This window comes from Crassostrea angulata, chromosome 8, assembly GCF_025612915.1.
Source record: "Crassostrea angulata isolate pt1a10 chromosome 8, ASM2561291v2, whole genome shotgun sequence".
NCBI classification, from domain to species: Eukaryota; Metazoa; Mollusca; class Bivalvia; order Ostreida; family Ostreidae; genus Magallana; species Magallana angulata.
In genome coordinates, this window is record NC_069118.1 from 49,342,193 (window position 1) to 49,357,696 (window position 15,504).

Genomic DNA, 15,504 nt, shown 5'->3' on the forward strand with positions numbered 1-15,504 from the left:
TTCACGGATGACGACGACAAGGGACAATGGGCAAGTTTCTTTATTAAAATAAAGTACTTGAACCTTATGCAAGCGATAAAAATGGTCTATTTTTCCCTATTTGCCGATGAAATTTTATCTTTGATCTCCCAAACGTTGTGTGGCTTTGCTCCAATTTACTTGAATCCCATAATCAATTTCAAGAAACCAATATCTTTAAAACACTGTTGGATATAAGATATGTGTACCTTAAAGCGCGTATTGACTTCTGACAATGTCTCTAATGTGATCATGATAAGCAAAAACGCAATGTAATAAAGCAATAAGAATTGTACATAACATTTATTCACTTTTTTGTAGATTTGTTCCTTCTGCTGCATCGAATAATGTTATTTCAGTAAAGGTAGAGTTCTCACTTTTTATTTCAATTAATATTAAAAATTAAGATATCTACAACAGCGATTATACAGCATGATATTAATTGTTAAAACAAATATGTTTCCTTCTAAGCATTTGCATACATCGCTATTGCTAATAACACAGATTTTTTTTTTTGCATCTATTTTTCATATCATAACTCAATATTTTTATTTATTTTTCCATGATGTCTGTATACATGTATTTTCAGATACAAATTTTAGAATTGTATTCATTAAATTAGGTCCTTAAGCATATATAATACATTTTATACTGTAGATAATATTGCTTAGTCACTTTGATGATAACGCCAAGTTAACAGTACAAGTAAAACAAAAAGTGGTTGTTTTTTTACGTTACGCATGAGCCTGAAAATCAAAGAAAAGAACGTTTATTAAAAATATGAATACAACAAAATCCATTTAAAAAAATATAAAGAGACAAGCGTAGCTGAATTAAAAATATCACAAAACAAAGGTTATAAAAGTGTTGATTTTTTTTATTCTATTAATTTTAATCTTTGCATTCGTTATCTTATAAGTAATACGTTAGAACTGTATTCAACATTGCGTGAAAGTGAAAAATAGATATCTGTCAAATATTGATGCTGAATGTTCCTAAAATTAAATTACAATTTCTCTTCAACATATGTATCTAAATCATTGTTTGCCTAGATCTAATTGCATGGATTGTGTGTCAAAATATTTTACAATTTATAAAATGAAAATTGCAAATGCACATGTATTTTAAAAAAAATTAATTTGAGTATTATTATATTAAAAAGAATTAAATTTTGAATTGTATTTAAAGTTCTTAATGAGGACAACAATGATACTCACATGGACAGTTGGTCATTCTTATAAAGAAGAGACCGAGGGAACTAGGGGTGTTCTTGTGTCCAATAAACCGAATCTGAATATATATATATATATATATATATATATATATATATATATATATATATATATATATATATATATATATATATATATATATATATATATGCTAACATCATGATATGATCGACCGATTATTTAATGTTTAGAAGTTTAAAAAAATTGTTTGAACTCAAGTTGGACACAGCTCATAAATATTTTTAGGTACCATCACCAAAGTATATAAACCTTTTAGATTTCGTTACACCTGATTGCACACCTGAAACTCATGGAATACGTCTAGTATTGCTTGCGTTGTCTTCATTATTGACTAAATTGATTGCAAAGTTAAGAAAAAGGTTACAGGTACCTACAAATAACTTACCACAGTGCTGTCCTGCGGTCCAATGTCTAATTTGACTAGTTCTTGTAAATATTGACCTTCCTCAGCAGACTTGCTGAAATAGGTTGTGGGCCACACACCTGACCCCCCAGAAACTGTCAAAGTCAAGGGACCAGTTCCATACCAACCAAATTGTAAACACTGGTAAATAGCTAGAAAAACAAGCGATGTTTGGTGAAATAAGATTATTAAAACACACGTTTTAGAACAGTTTAAAATATATCTCTGGTGTGTTTATTACTTTGATAGGTACAATGTAACTAAAACTAAAAAAATTTTTTTCATTTGCAATTGCATTCTTACTTGTATAATATATACTCTATTTTTCAGTAATTAATCTACTTGTTGTGAATATTTGTTAGAAACATAAACATCTTGAAACATTGATGCTTATAAAAAGGTTTTGTAGGTTGTGAAAACAAATCATATACTATCAGAAAATGGCACGTAAAAACGTAAGTAAAATTTCTACTTAGTTCACGATGAACATGCTAATTATCATGATGGAAATTCAATCTATAGATTTTTTACTATTCTTGAATAATTACTTCAAAGTAACTAAGTTTTTCAGCAAAAGCGATGAGGATAATTAATTTGTATATGGAATGAAATTCATGATCAGCAAAACCGGTCGGTATTTGACCAGATGGGTTTATTTTTAACGTACAGTAGTGGTACGTAATTCTTCCTTAAGAATTACCCCCCAAAAAATCTATTCTAGTCGTGCTGAAAAGAATATTAATATTTAATCGGCGTACCGTTTTCGTTATCATAATATCGAAGTACAAGTGCTGAAGTCAGTAACAAAAAGTTCAATATAAATATGACAACTATTCTTTGTTAATTCTTAGGGAGAATTATTTCATAACGGAGGCAGCAAACGTCATTAAAATAGTCGGATGAATTTCTCAGCATGCTTCTCGGATGAAATCGCTGTCCTTTTTATGCAAAACATCATACCATAAATATTGATCCGACTTTTACTCAATTTTAAACAAACGATCATATTGTTTTTTTAGTGCATTTAGATTCATACCAAGATAAAGTGCGTCAACAATAACAAGTTACCTACTGTGAATTAGACAACACTCCTCGTAGAATTTTCAACTCAGTAAGAAGTTACCTACTGTGATTTAGACAACACTCCTCGTTGAATTTTCAACTCAGTATGAAACTAATGTTAGCTAACAATGAAATGTAATGATATAAAACTAGAAGAATTTTATCGATGGGATTTTAATGAAAATTTCAAATTGATAAAACATTTTTTTTTCTCAAAAGCGGATTTATATCGAATATGTAAGGTTTTCAGGTGTGTTAGGATGTTGTCTATTAGACTAAAAGACACTTTTTTATATATTGAAAAGATAAGAACAGTAATGTTTAAAGCACAGGTTAATAAAGTTATTATTAAAGTAAGATTTTTTTTTTTCAATTTTACTAATTTTATAATGACACTCTCGTTGCTTTAGCAACAAAAAGACCTTCAATTCTTAAATACATGTATCAATTCAATCAGTAAATTTTTTTCATGTTAAAAAAGTAATGGATAAAAAATTTACTTTAAATAAAATTTAAGAACTTACTTCGATGTAAAACAACGAAAATTAAAAATGAAAAATCAAGTTTTGGAAAACTTCTTCTGACGACTGGAAGTTACGATAATTTAAAGAAAACAAGTAACATTAATAAATGTATATCTTTCTATAAAGTTAAGTTTTTTTATAATTAAGTCTCTGCCAAATCTGAGATCTCGTTGGGGAGATTTGCTTGTCACCTGACCAGAAACGGACGACCAGAAATAAATTTGGAAACAAAAATAGAAAAAAGCATCGAGTATTATTCTTTTCTTCCGAAACGGGCGACCTTAAATAAATTGAAAGAAAAAGAAAATAGATAATGGCTCCGAGGTATTATTATGTTCTACCATTCCTGACAATTTCAGTAAAATATATACAGCCATCTCTGAGAAATTCTGTCGACAAAAAAGGAAAAAAGGAAAAAAGAAAGAAAAAAAACACTGCAATTACTATATAGAAGAAATGCAACAGAAAGCAAAGAGATAAAACTTCGATCATCAAAATATTTCTTAGATTAATTTCATATCAAGTTTTTGGTTTGTGTGTTAGTGTCCCACAATCACTGTGATGTTTTTGGAAAATTATAAGCACTCCGAAAAATATAATCAACGACTGATCATCTAAACTCAATTCTCTGCAAAAAGAAATATTAAATCATGCATACAATGTAACTTATTGTATTTAATTTCAATACCATCACCAAATACAGAAATGACAGGTCAGGGTTGCATGCAAAACTGAAATAATATTCTGTTACATAATCCTTAGATATGAAATTGATAAGTTTTTTTGCAATCAAAAGCTCTTTATAATACACAAAGTGGTACATATAGATTGTATTAATTAATGTTTTGTTACATTTAACCTCAAAAGCTCGAATGAAATCATTTTCCGAATTATAGTATGAACTAATCAAATAGTCTGTTTAACAAAGCTGTACAAAGTTGTATTAGATTAGAATTTGTATTCATGTCTGTGTGAATTTCATGTGATGAAAATGGAAAGATTGTGAATATCAATTTTCAAAACAGAGAAATAAAATGTCTTTTTGTTTTGTTTATATTGTCCAGGATAGTTTGTACCATTTAGATTAAACTGAAAGAAAATTATTGATTCAACATAGTGTATTTCACTTTTTTACATTATATAAATAGTGCCTGTTTGGGAGGGTAACAGTTGAAATTGAAATTTCTCGGGGTGTCAATTTCAACTGTCATCCTCCCAAACAGGCACTATTTATTTTGTTATACTGAATGTTTTAATTTTTAAGAAAATTTTACTGCTTTTATATAGGAATAATGTGAAATATACAGCGAACCGTACGCGCATAATTTTCGCGCATGTAACATTTTTTAATGTTACCCGTTGCTAAGTGCGTTGCTAACGCTGAGTGTAATAGAAAATATTATTAACTGCGTCTTAACCAATCAGATTTCAGTATTTAACATGAAAGTATAACAACACACCTTATTAACTGACTATCAATCGAAAGACAAAAAAGACTGCAATTTGTAAACAGTAAACAGAGAGATAGCGGCATCTATAAAATAATTTCTTAATCTTTATAAGGAGCATGACACACGCACACCAGTGGACATTATGCAGTATATGTTACATTGTATATCTATGTTATGTCGTCAATAAAGAACACATGTATACAAGTAACTGCAGGTCGTGTAAAACCTTTTGAAATACATGAAAGCATATGAGATTATGTATGATGTAAAAACACAGTGCATATTATCAGAACAAAATTTTGTATCTTGTCAGATACATTAAGCCACTGCTACATTAACACTTATACTGAATCAGAGGTTTTGGTTACTCTATTGGGGGAGAACACTTACTGATAGCGGGGAACTCAATCTAACAAGAACAAAATGCGAAGAGGTGAATTATTATCGTAAAGATGCAATAAGCTTCCTGAATACAATGTTAACTTTTCTTTTCATATAAGCATAAAACATATGAGAAATGAATGCGTATATCAATAATTATATATACATCATTATAGTTTTTATATATTAATACGCGAGAACATTTTAAGAAAAAACTGATTTTATTTTTTAAAGAAAGAAAACGTGACCACAGAGAACACATCAGGTTATTTAAATTAAAGTTAAAAAACCTCCATTTTTTAAACAATCAATACACTATATGAAAGTCCTTAATTAATAAACAGTGCTTCTTATAGAAGCATTGATTTTACATAATAAGTAATATGTATAATATGATTTTCTAGATCGCTTTTTGTATTAGTACACACTGAGAGTATATTATTGGAACAGCATGCTCCTATTGGATACAGGCCATACGACAACTAAAGAAATATCATTATATCTTTTGACACAAAACAGCAAGATTTGTTGTATAAACCATGACAATGTCTCAGGCAGACTAACGCGCTTTATGCAATATTTTGTAAATAAACCAGAAACAGTATGATCCTTTACATCACGAAAATATAAAATACATTGATATTCATTTCCTGGTATGTTTAGCACTGGATACTCACGGTTTGTGTTACAGCCACTAGATGTCGCCACGTGGTCTTGGTTATTTCCGTTGAGGACAATACCAGACTATTTAATCAAAATATATATATGAATTATGCATCATTATGTTTTTGTCAGAAAAATGGTATATTCAGTGCGGGACATAAATTTAAATTGGTAATCAGTTCATCAAAATTAATTAAATATGAGTAACTTTTTCTACATTTTGGTAATATTGGACATAACTGTCCATTATAGTTAGTGAGTATCATTAGAATAGTCTGTTATTTCTTTGAAACATTTTAGATACGAAACAAGCAACCGCACAAAAAAGTATTTACTAAAGCAGTAATTAGTATAGAAACATTGCATTGTAATCTATACTATAGATTTTTTTAAAACAAACAACTTTGATACAAAGAACACTAATAAAAACCATGATCCATTAATTTTAAATCATTTCATCGAACGTTTGTTCATCAAATGAAATCTGTTGAGGGTAACTTTACTCATCAAATCAAAAAATAACAATTTTTCAAGGACAGGTTAAGGTCAGAAGTTGGACTCAACCAGTCGTTCTATAATGGTATTAATATAATAAATGATAACCATTCCTTATTATATCAAGAAATGAAAAAGCACATGTCTCATATGCAGTCATAATCAATGAATCAAGGTAATTTAGGGGCAACATGCCTTACATTTTGAAATGGATCAACTTTCACAGGTATATATCTTACAAAACCCATCAGTATAATTGGAATACAATTAGTATGCGATCAAACGTTTCAGGTACATGATACTAGTGTGATACCTAGAACCATACCATGAACTCAGCCTGTTCGAAATACATGTTTTAAAAGTGGGTTTTTTTTAAAGGCAATGACGTTTTTGACAACAAGATGATGATGCTAATACATGTAGATAATTAGTTCCTTTTTTGTTAATTTTAAGTTGAATAGCTATAGTTTATTGCGAAATAATTTGATAGCACAATATCTAATAAATTCACAACGAACGAAATTATATTTAAAATGTTACCTTCACACTAAATCCAGACCGACAATTTCCCATTCAGTGATTCAGTTCAAATTACGTGACAATCATCGAATCAATAATAATGATTGCCTAAGAGACGATACAAACTTTGATACGGAGTGTCAAAGGCAGAAATATGTCACCGCACTAACCTAGTCGGTGTATGAATCTAATATGTCGGCAAAAATATCAATAACTTAATTGTCTGTTATTAAACTGCAGAATGACTCCGAGTCGAGAGACCGGGATAGAAAGACGGAAGAACAGAGAGATACGTCTGTTTTTCTTCCGACTCGGGCTGTATCTTGGCAGAAATGACGTTTGTTATTTCTGTGTTTGACAGATAGCTGACTCCATTGAAACACGAGTTTTAACAAAGAAATCTTAGAGTGTCAAACTTTTTTTTATCAGATACAAAAAAATAGAACTTAAATAAAAGTAATTCGAAGACTTTGGATTAACGTTTCACTTTTCCGATTTTCTTTTTAATTTCTTTTTGTTAAATAAGTGGAAACAGATTGTCGTTACGTCATTCTGATACCTTAACTACATACTATGGCCTATTCTTGTTCCGAGATAAGAATAATAAAATATGAATAACTTGTTCAAATGTGTGTCCATTTTGACGACTGTGCGAGACACGTTAAGTTTCATGTCGTCGGAAAAAATACATATTATAAACAAACAAACAAATACGTATATAATAATGTTCGATCACTGTCTAAATAAAATATTACAAGTAGAATTTTATATAATGTTTGTAAAAATTATAGGAAATAGTATAGAATCAAGATGGTGCGCTACGTCCGCCACTTATTTGAATTGAAAACTGGAAGTCGAATTCTTTCTTTTAAAACTAGTTATCTGATCGTTTAAAAAAGACAATAATAGATGTTAGATACATATCTTATTTGTTGGCACTTACGGTTGAGATCAGTTGATTTAAATAGCGGCACGTCACAGATAGCACAAGATAAAGACCGGTTATATCGAATGCAAAATTATAAGCTAAAATGTTCGTATGGTAAGGAGATAAAGTGTCGCGCTTTTTATGATATAATGTTGTTATGTATTTGATATAACATATCAATTAGCTATACGGTTAAACCGTGGCGCTCCCATTAAGTAAAAAAAAATAGAAAACACTTCTCCTTACATTTACATTCAGATTTCAACGATGAGAATTTGTCAATATGTAGACAACTGAACATATAATTGTAAATATGAAGGCGAAGGATAGCAATGATTTGAGGCACAAAGGCTAGAACCTCTCAAAAATCCTAGTTTAATCACGTTTTGGTTAATAATACATTAAATGATTCGTAGTTCTGATTTTTTTTTCTAAAACTAGGATTCCCTTGTGTAAAATTAAAATTATACTTCCTATCATGGGAAACAATAATCAATATTTGATGATATCAAAATTACGAAGAAAAGAGGTTCTTTGCAAAATGCTGTTGCCAGTCCTTTTGATGTGGTTGACGCAAGTTGATTTTTTTTTTAAATTTGCCAATGCAGCTAATTTAAACAAACAGGTTTTTTTTTTTTAAATTGTTTCATATTTCAAAGTTGCGTAATTTCAGATTGATAATATATTTCTGGGTTATCTGTAAAATGTTGTTTTTTAAGTTTAGTCAAATTAAGAAAAAGAATGCTTTGCATTAAAAAAGATAATGAACGAGAGAATGAAAGGAAAAGAAAAATCCAGCATATATATATATATATATATATATATATATATATATATATATATATATATAAACACATTTCAAAATAAAGGTCGAGATAAAAAAAAGGGTTATAAAAAAAGCTTTACAGCGCCCATATACAAAGGACTTTTTTATGAAAAAAATTCTAATGTATTTGTGTCTTTAACTTCAATAAATTGGGATAATAAGTTTAATATGTACTTACCTCAATAAACTGAAAAGCAAAATTATTTTGAAAACTTATATTATTGATATTCGTTTGGTTGATTATTGCAAAAACAATACACAAGGAAACGCTGAAATAAAAATACAAAGTAGAGCAAATTTTCAAAAGACAAAAAGCATTTAATTTATTGAAAATGCATTTGATCATTAATTTTTTTTTTAAATAAAAACAAATCTGCATGTATCATACTGCGTATTATGAAAAAGAAATATTTGATAATTGTATGTTTGATAATTAAATTATGTACATACAAAAATATACATGTACCCAGAATTTCTTCTATTACTGCTGAAAATTTTTTTGTTCATAAAATTCGGTTTTTCTACTTTCTTATCTATCAGGTTTCTCATTAAGGAGTTGTATTAAAGAATGTATCACAAGCCTAGAGGATACACGAATCTCCTCAGATTTTAGCAATCAAGCTCTAAAACATTTCCTTACTTTAAATCATTTTTCTTTAAGTCCTTTACAGAACGAACTGTTTAGATTGAATGCAAATATCTCTTTTTCTTAAAAACAAAAGGAACAATGAAAAAGAAATAGAGATTGATCTCTCTTTTCATCGAGCTATCCCTTCAGATCTCTCTCTCTCTCTCTCTCTCGATCTCTCTCTCTCTCTCCTCTCTCTCAGATCTCTCTCTCTCTCTCTCTCCACACACACATTTACCGACATTTTAATAGAGCTCTTTAACGCCTACTGCCTTATATATTTTTCATATTAGCTATTTATGTTAAATCCAAAAAGAAAACTTGAACAAAGGAAAATAAAAAAATATCCGTTGCGCAAAGAACAGAATAAAACTCAAATCGATCGCTAAATTCATTTATAACATTTATAATTCCTCCATTAATATGTAGCATTGCATAATTTAAGGTAGATTAGCACGAAAAGGAAGATCAGTGCTTGCACTAATAATTTCATATCCAGCTTTTAGCTATGTAGCATTTGATTACTGCAGTGGTTCGTGATTTCCAGAGTAATTTTGAGTAGGAAGGTTCTAAAACTTGAAAGGGGGACGGATGCATTTTTTACAAGATTGCACACTTTCAAAAATCCAGATTACAACATTCAACACCTAATGCTTTGATGATCTGGATAATTCGAACAATAAAATAACATGTCCCTGTAGTCATCTAACAAGAGATTAAGTTCATTTCACAAGGGAAATTCTATTGAACAATCACAGAAAAACACCTGTAACCTTCCCTCAATTTCGGTTAATCATACCAATGCGCTGGCTCTGTGATCTAACAATGATGTTATGAACGTCCTTTCAATTGTCTTGTATTTGTGCATGTCGTAGTTGTGGTTAACCAAATATAATTGTTCATTTTAACAAAACGGCCTCACCAGATTAGACATCCCGGTCGAAAGACTTGGAGTACCCCCCCCCCCCCCACCTCCCTTTAGGAAGCTCCAGGAAGATGGCTTATGGTAGCTTATACAAGTTACGTGTTAAAATGTGAACCCACACTTTAAGTCATCAATTAGTTTAATATTTTAAGTGCCAAATATCATACTTTCTTTAAACCACCTTTAGAGAGCAATTTAAAAGGAAGAATTTATACACGTTTAAAAAAAATGTTCTTTTTAAAGTAGCCTTTTAGTGACTTTAAAACTTAAAAACTAGCTAAATTAAAACATTTTCACGTTGAAAATAATATCAACGAGTATATATATCTCTCTCTTTCTCTCTCATTTTTCTCATTCTCTCTCATTCTCGCATTCTCTCTCTCATTCTCTCTCTCTCTCTCTCTCTCTCTCTCTCTCTCTCTCTCTCTCTCAAACAAATAAAAACATTAATAACATTTTTAATAAAACGCGTTTATTCCTATGCCTTTTATACTGTTACTCTCAGCGTGTAATGTTCAATCAATGATGTATTTTTGTCTTAATCTTTTCCTCACTATCACTCCCAGCTCTCTTTCTGTCTGCCTGTACGCGTGTGCATACGCACCTCTACATCCATCCACTCGTGTGAGGTGTCCCAAAGGACTGCCCTCTGAACTCTTTTACTGAAAATATTTCTATCTCTTAGTCGTTCTTTTTCTCTCGAATCTCTTACTATCTATCACTTACTGCCCTCCCGGTTGTGTCTCCCTGTACTTACGTCCCTCTACACCCATCCACTCTGCTGAGGTGTCCCCAAGGCCTGCCCGCTCAACTCTCTTACTGAAAGTATTTCTATCTCTTAGTCGTTCCTTTTCTTTCTCATCTCTTGCCATCTATCACTCACTGCCTCCCTCCCGGGTGTGTCCCCCCTGTACTTACGTCACTCTTCACCCATCCACTTGGGTGAGGCGTCTCCTGCTGTAACTGACAGCTGAAGGTATTCGTCATCGCCAAAGTGTAGTTTGCTGTACTACACGCACCGCCTGCAAGATATAAATTATTAAAAATTTTATTAATTGAAAGTAATAAATATTAATTCAACAAATGACCTAATGCTTTGTTGATCGAGAAAATTTAAAAAATGCATCACCTGTAATATTAAATTACTTAGTTTCACCAATATTCGTTGAACACCAATTTTCGTGGATTTCGTTGTGAAGTTGATCCATGAAATTTAATGTTCATTGAAGTGCAATCTCTACTAACATTTTGTATTGATATGATCATTGGCCACGAATTTACGTATCCTTGAAACTGTGATTTTCACTTTATCCACGATAACTGATGCCCTTGAATATTAATGAAACCACACTAATTGAAGAGGTAATCGATCAAAAGGTCTAAATGTATTTTAGAAAGGTATTTTTTAACAGAAGATTAAAAAGTCTCTATTCAATCTTTTAACTTTTCCATCCAGTTTTTTGCAATTGTCTATTAAAGATAAGAGTATAAATTGATTAATTCCATACGTTATTGTAACAATTTTCAAACAACATCAAATTGAATGCATGAATAGCTAATCATGTTTAGTATATCAGCATTACTATATTATTCATTGTAAATTATTCATTAGAACTGTTAGATAAATAAAAGTAAATTGCATGAGAGATCGGTATTTTTTATTTTCTTTCACTTTAAACATGCTTAAATTTTATTTGAGAAAAAATGAAATGAGATATATAGCTCAAAGTATGCAATCGTTTTAAAGTTAATGTATTTGAGAATGTATCACTAGTATTTTTCGTTTATGAACTATTCATTACACCACATGACAAAAGGATTTTTTTTTCCAAATCAATGTCAAATATCAAAGATATTAAAAATACATATATATAATATACGGTATATGTACAAGACATAAAATTAGTGAACGTTTTTTGGGGTTTTTTTTTTTAGAAAATTGATACGCAAGCTATTAAAAGAAAATAATATGATGAAAATATTGCCAAGTGGTTGATCATCTGGACATTTCAAATAGAAATACTCCAAACACCTACGAGAAATAATATTACGATATGGCTTTGGGAACGTTTGAAACTGTTATATATTTGATGGCATTATTCGTGATAACAATGCGGTATGTACTTGTACATGTATCAGATCATAAACATATGCCAACATAAAAGTATTCTTGTTTTTTTATGTCACCTTTATTGATGATATAACATTTTATATGTTTATAATTTTGTTCGTATGTTTGTATAGTATTAAAATTGTATTAATGAATAAAAAAGACGCTCTACATATTTGTATTCTTTAGAAATAAATTATGATATATATTTTATCTTCCAGGGTTACTTGGCTGTCTAGACTCCAACCATTTGTGGCTTAATGGAATCTGTAAAACGCATCTTACTTTCAAATATAAAGTTTGAAAATATATAGATAAAAACAAACCTCACCAAAATAAATAAGAGTAACATTATCTTAATTAGACGTAAAAAAAATTATAAATTCATATAAATGTAAACATGGTATTATCTCTATGAAATTGAGATCTCTACCAATTAAATATAATAGTTCTTGTCCTTTTTTCAAAATTTATATCCCATGCAGCAAGAGAATAAAAATCTACTAATTGTTAAATTTCAAACGAACAAAAACAAAAGAACATTGAGTTTACTTAATATTACGTATAATGACAAATGTTGAAATGAAAATTTAAGATAAATGAATAACAATACACTTACAATCAACTTTTCTCTCATAATGCTTGTTTCCAGCAGCCGATACTGTAAAGGTCGACGATTTGGCGGTAGATGGAAGCAGACGACAATTGTCTGCCAAAGAGTCTATGGAGTACGTGAAACTATAACAGGACGGCACCAGGTCACACAGAGTGGCGCAATGAAGTTTGGTCTGTGATGTTAGGACTCCTATGGGAATTACTGTGCTGCTTTTGTCGGCATGGGGGAGAACCAGGGTAAAGTATTTGGCTAAACACATCGTAAAACTGAAGAATTCCAAGAAAATCCACTGCAGCCATTTCACAGACGCCATGTCATTTGCTATGCACCTATCCGTGCAAAAAAAGGCAGAGGTTCAACAGACAAACCTTCACTTGTTTCTTCCAGTTTTAAATGAAGAAGATCAAACTAAGCTTCTAAAAGTATGCCTAGAACTAATAAAGCCATAAATCTCGTACGGGGATCGAACTTTTCAGGCTATTATAATCTTCTGGGTGATTTTCTACTCCATGGCGATTTGAACAACAAATGATCAACGGCACAACTGGGATATACCCAGATGATGCCTAAAAAACGGAAGGAAGTTATAAAAGTAAACAACCTTGAAGTTGAAAAGGAGCCCTCTAATTTTCAACCACATTAAGATTATGAATAACTGCATCGACTGCAACTCTTCTAAAAACTTGCGTAAAGCCAGGGCGTTTTATCTCCCTGAGTTTATACGATAATTCAATAATCAATGCTCTTTAATTGTATCGAAAAGCGTCATAGCTTTTGCGTTAAATGATTGGTCGATCTCGTTTTGTTTGATATAAAGCGGTACCCAGACCATTGTACGTAGTCCTGTGGTAAAATTTTTCCATTTTCTTTCTCTTTTTCTTTCATTATTTTTTAAAGAGAAAAACATTATTAAAGTAAATAATACTTGAAACATATATATTCATTCTGGCAAATGCTCATATCATAATATTAATTGATTAATGACTAATTTCGTTGAAGTTACGTGATGATCCAGTTTAAACCACTCGTAAATTTACAATTTTCCACGGATATCAATTCATCAGGGTCCTCGCCGTGAGAATGATTTCCGGTTTCACTCGGTCGCCGCGGTATAATCACCCCTTGGTCAGCAATTTTTGGGTCTACTCACTTCTAAGGGTAATGTTGATGACCGGTTCGTTTTCTTGAAGTCCTAAGGTTGGGTTTTCTGATCTCGTGTATGATTATGATGATCGTTCAAAGGGGCATGTCACGATTTTAGTCAAATATCATTTTTCCGATTTTAATTTTAACAATGCTTCATTAAGGCAGTTCTAATAGTCAACTAAAATTTGAGTGTCATTAGTTGAGTTAAATGCGAGTTACAGAGCTTAAATTTTTTGTTATGTAAAAAAAGCGGTTGTTTACATTTTGAATGATGAAGTGAAAATTTCAGTTTTAGAACAAAAATGTGTTAAACGCTAGGAACTGATTATCTCTGATTAAAATGAATAAAAAGATAAACAAATCAGCTTAAAAATATTTTAATTGGTATATTGAACCTATGTATTAAACAAAAACAGGGCACGAGCCATGTTTACATGACAAAGAATTGTGAGCTCTGTATCTTTCTAATATCTCCATGAATGGCTCTCAAATTTCATTTAATCATTAAAAATTCATTTTTAAAGCACTGTAAATAATAAAATCTAAAAATAAGAATTTGACCAAAATCGTTACCATGCCTCTTTTAAACGCTGGCAAACCGGTCGCTGATTCTTGGATGAGGCTTCAGTATACGAAATAGGTGTATAATATAGCAATGATAAAGGAAGTGGTTTGATAAAGAACCTATACTGCTGACCGCAAGTTGCGCATACAATACGTTACTCTAGCAGAAGTTTAAACAAGACATAAAGGTTTCTCTGGCCGACGAAACTTACATGTCCCTGACCTTAGATCAACGTCATAGCGATATGGCATGCATCTGAGAGAGGCAGACGGCTATTTGTCTTTAGACAGATCCTGTTTTCATAATAATAACAACAAACAATATTTCTGCGTATTGTAAATCTTCCCTTCAATGTCTAAAGACCCTTTCATAATTAGGTACACGAGCATTTTACAACACTTTGCAATCGGAACGTGCTAGCTTCGCATAAGCTTTCGCATACAATGCACGATGTATCGCATTCATTGCGTGCGTTTTAGTGGTTGCATCAAGTATCCTAGATTTAGTAGACGTCCATACTGTTCAGACGCGACCAAAAAAAAAATAATGCGATTCAAATTATCCCAATGTAACGCTCGAACATCAATACGAACGTCTTACAACGTTTTGTGCACTCGCACGAGTGATGCACGATTTTTAAAGGTCGTAAAATGAATTGCAGCTGTCTATTTGTGTGTTTTTCGGGAATGAGACGGTTGTTCAACGTGTCTTAAGTAATCGTGCAACGTTTTTTATCATTGCTTGATTTATTAGCATCAATTTTTCATTCTTTGCTCCAACAATATAAAACAATGTTCCTAGTTTGTTTTCATGTAAAGAGAACACATGGTCTTTATTTATAAGGCTTAATATTTTACATAAAGGCTTTATACAACTTCATGAAAACACGATCTTTTGAATTATTTGAAAGATTTTAATTACTCTTCTGTTGATACGAAGTATGAATAAGAACAGGGAAAATGATAAATCTTGTGCGTCAAACAAAAAAACA

General features: G+C 30.9%; 1 protein-coding gene across 1 annotated transcript; it reads right to left on the reverse strand.

Annotated features, from left to right (window-relative positions):
- Positions 1 to 227: 227 nt before the first annotated feature.
- On the reverse strand, positions 228 to 13,603 carry LOC128159695 (uncharacterized). The gene is made up of 7 exons (XM_052822872.1): positions 12,806 to 13,603; positions 10,995 to 11,098; positions 8,702 to 8,710; positions 5,770 to 5,836; positions 1,657 to 1,826; positions 1,236 to 1,308; positions 228 to 764 (listed from the first exon to the last, which is right to left on the reverse strand). Exons 1-7 carry the CDS (start codon positions 13,113 to 13,115, stop codon positions 748 to 750), a joined length of 750 nt encoding a protein of 249 aa, XP_052678832.1. The 5' UTR covers positions 13,116 to 13,603; the 3' UTR covers positions 228 to 747.
- Positions 13,604 to 15,504: the final 1,901 nt, after the last annotated feature.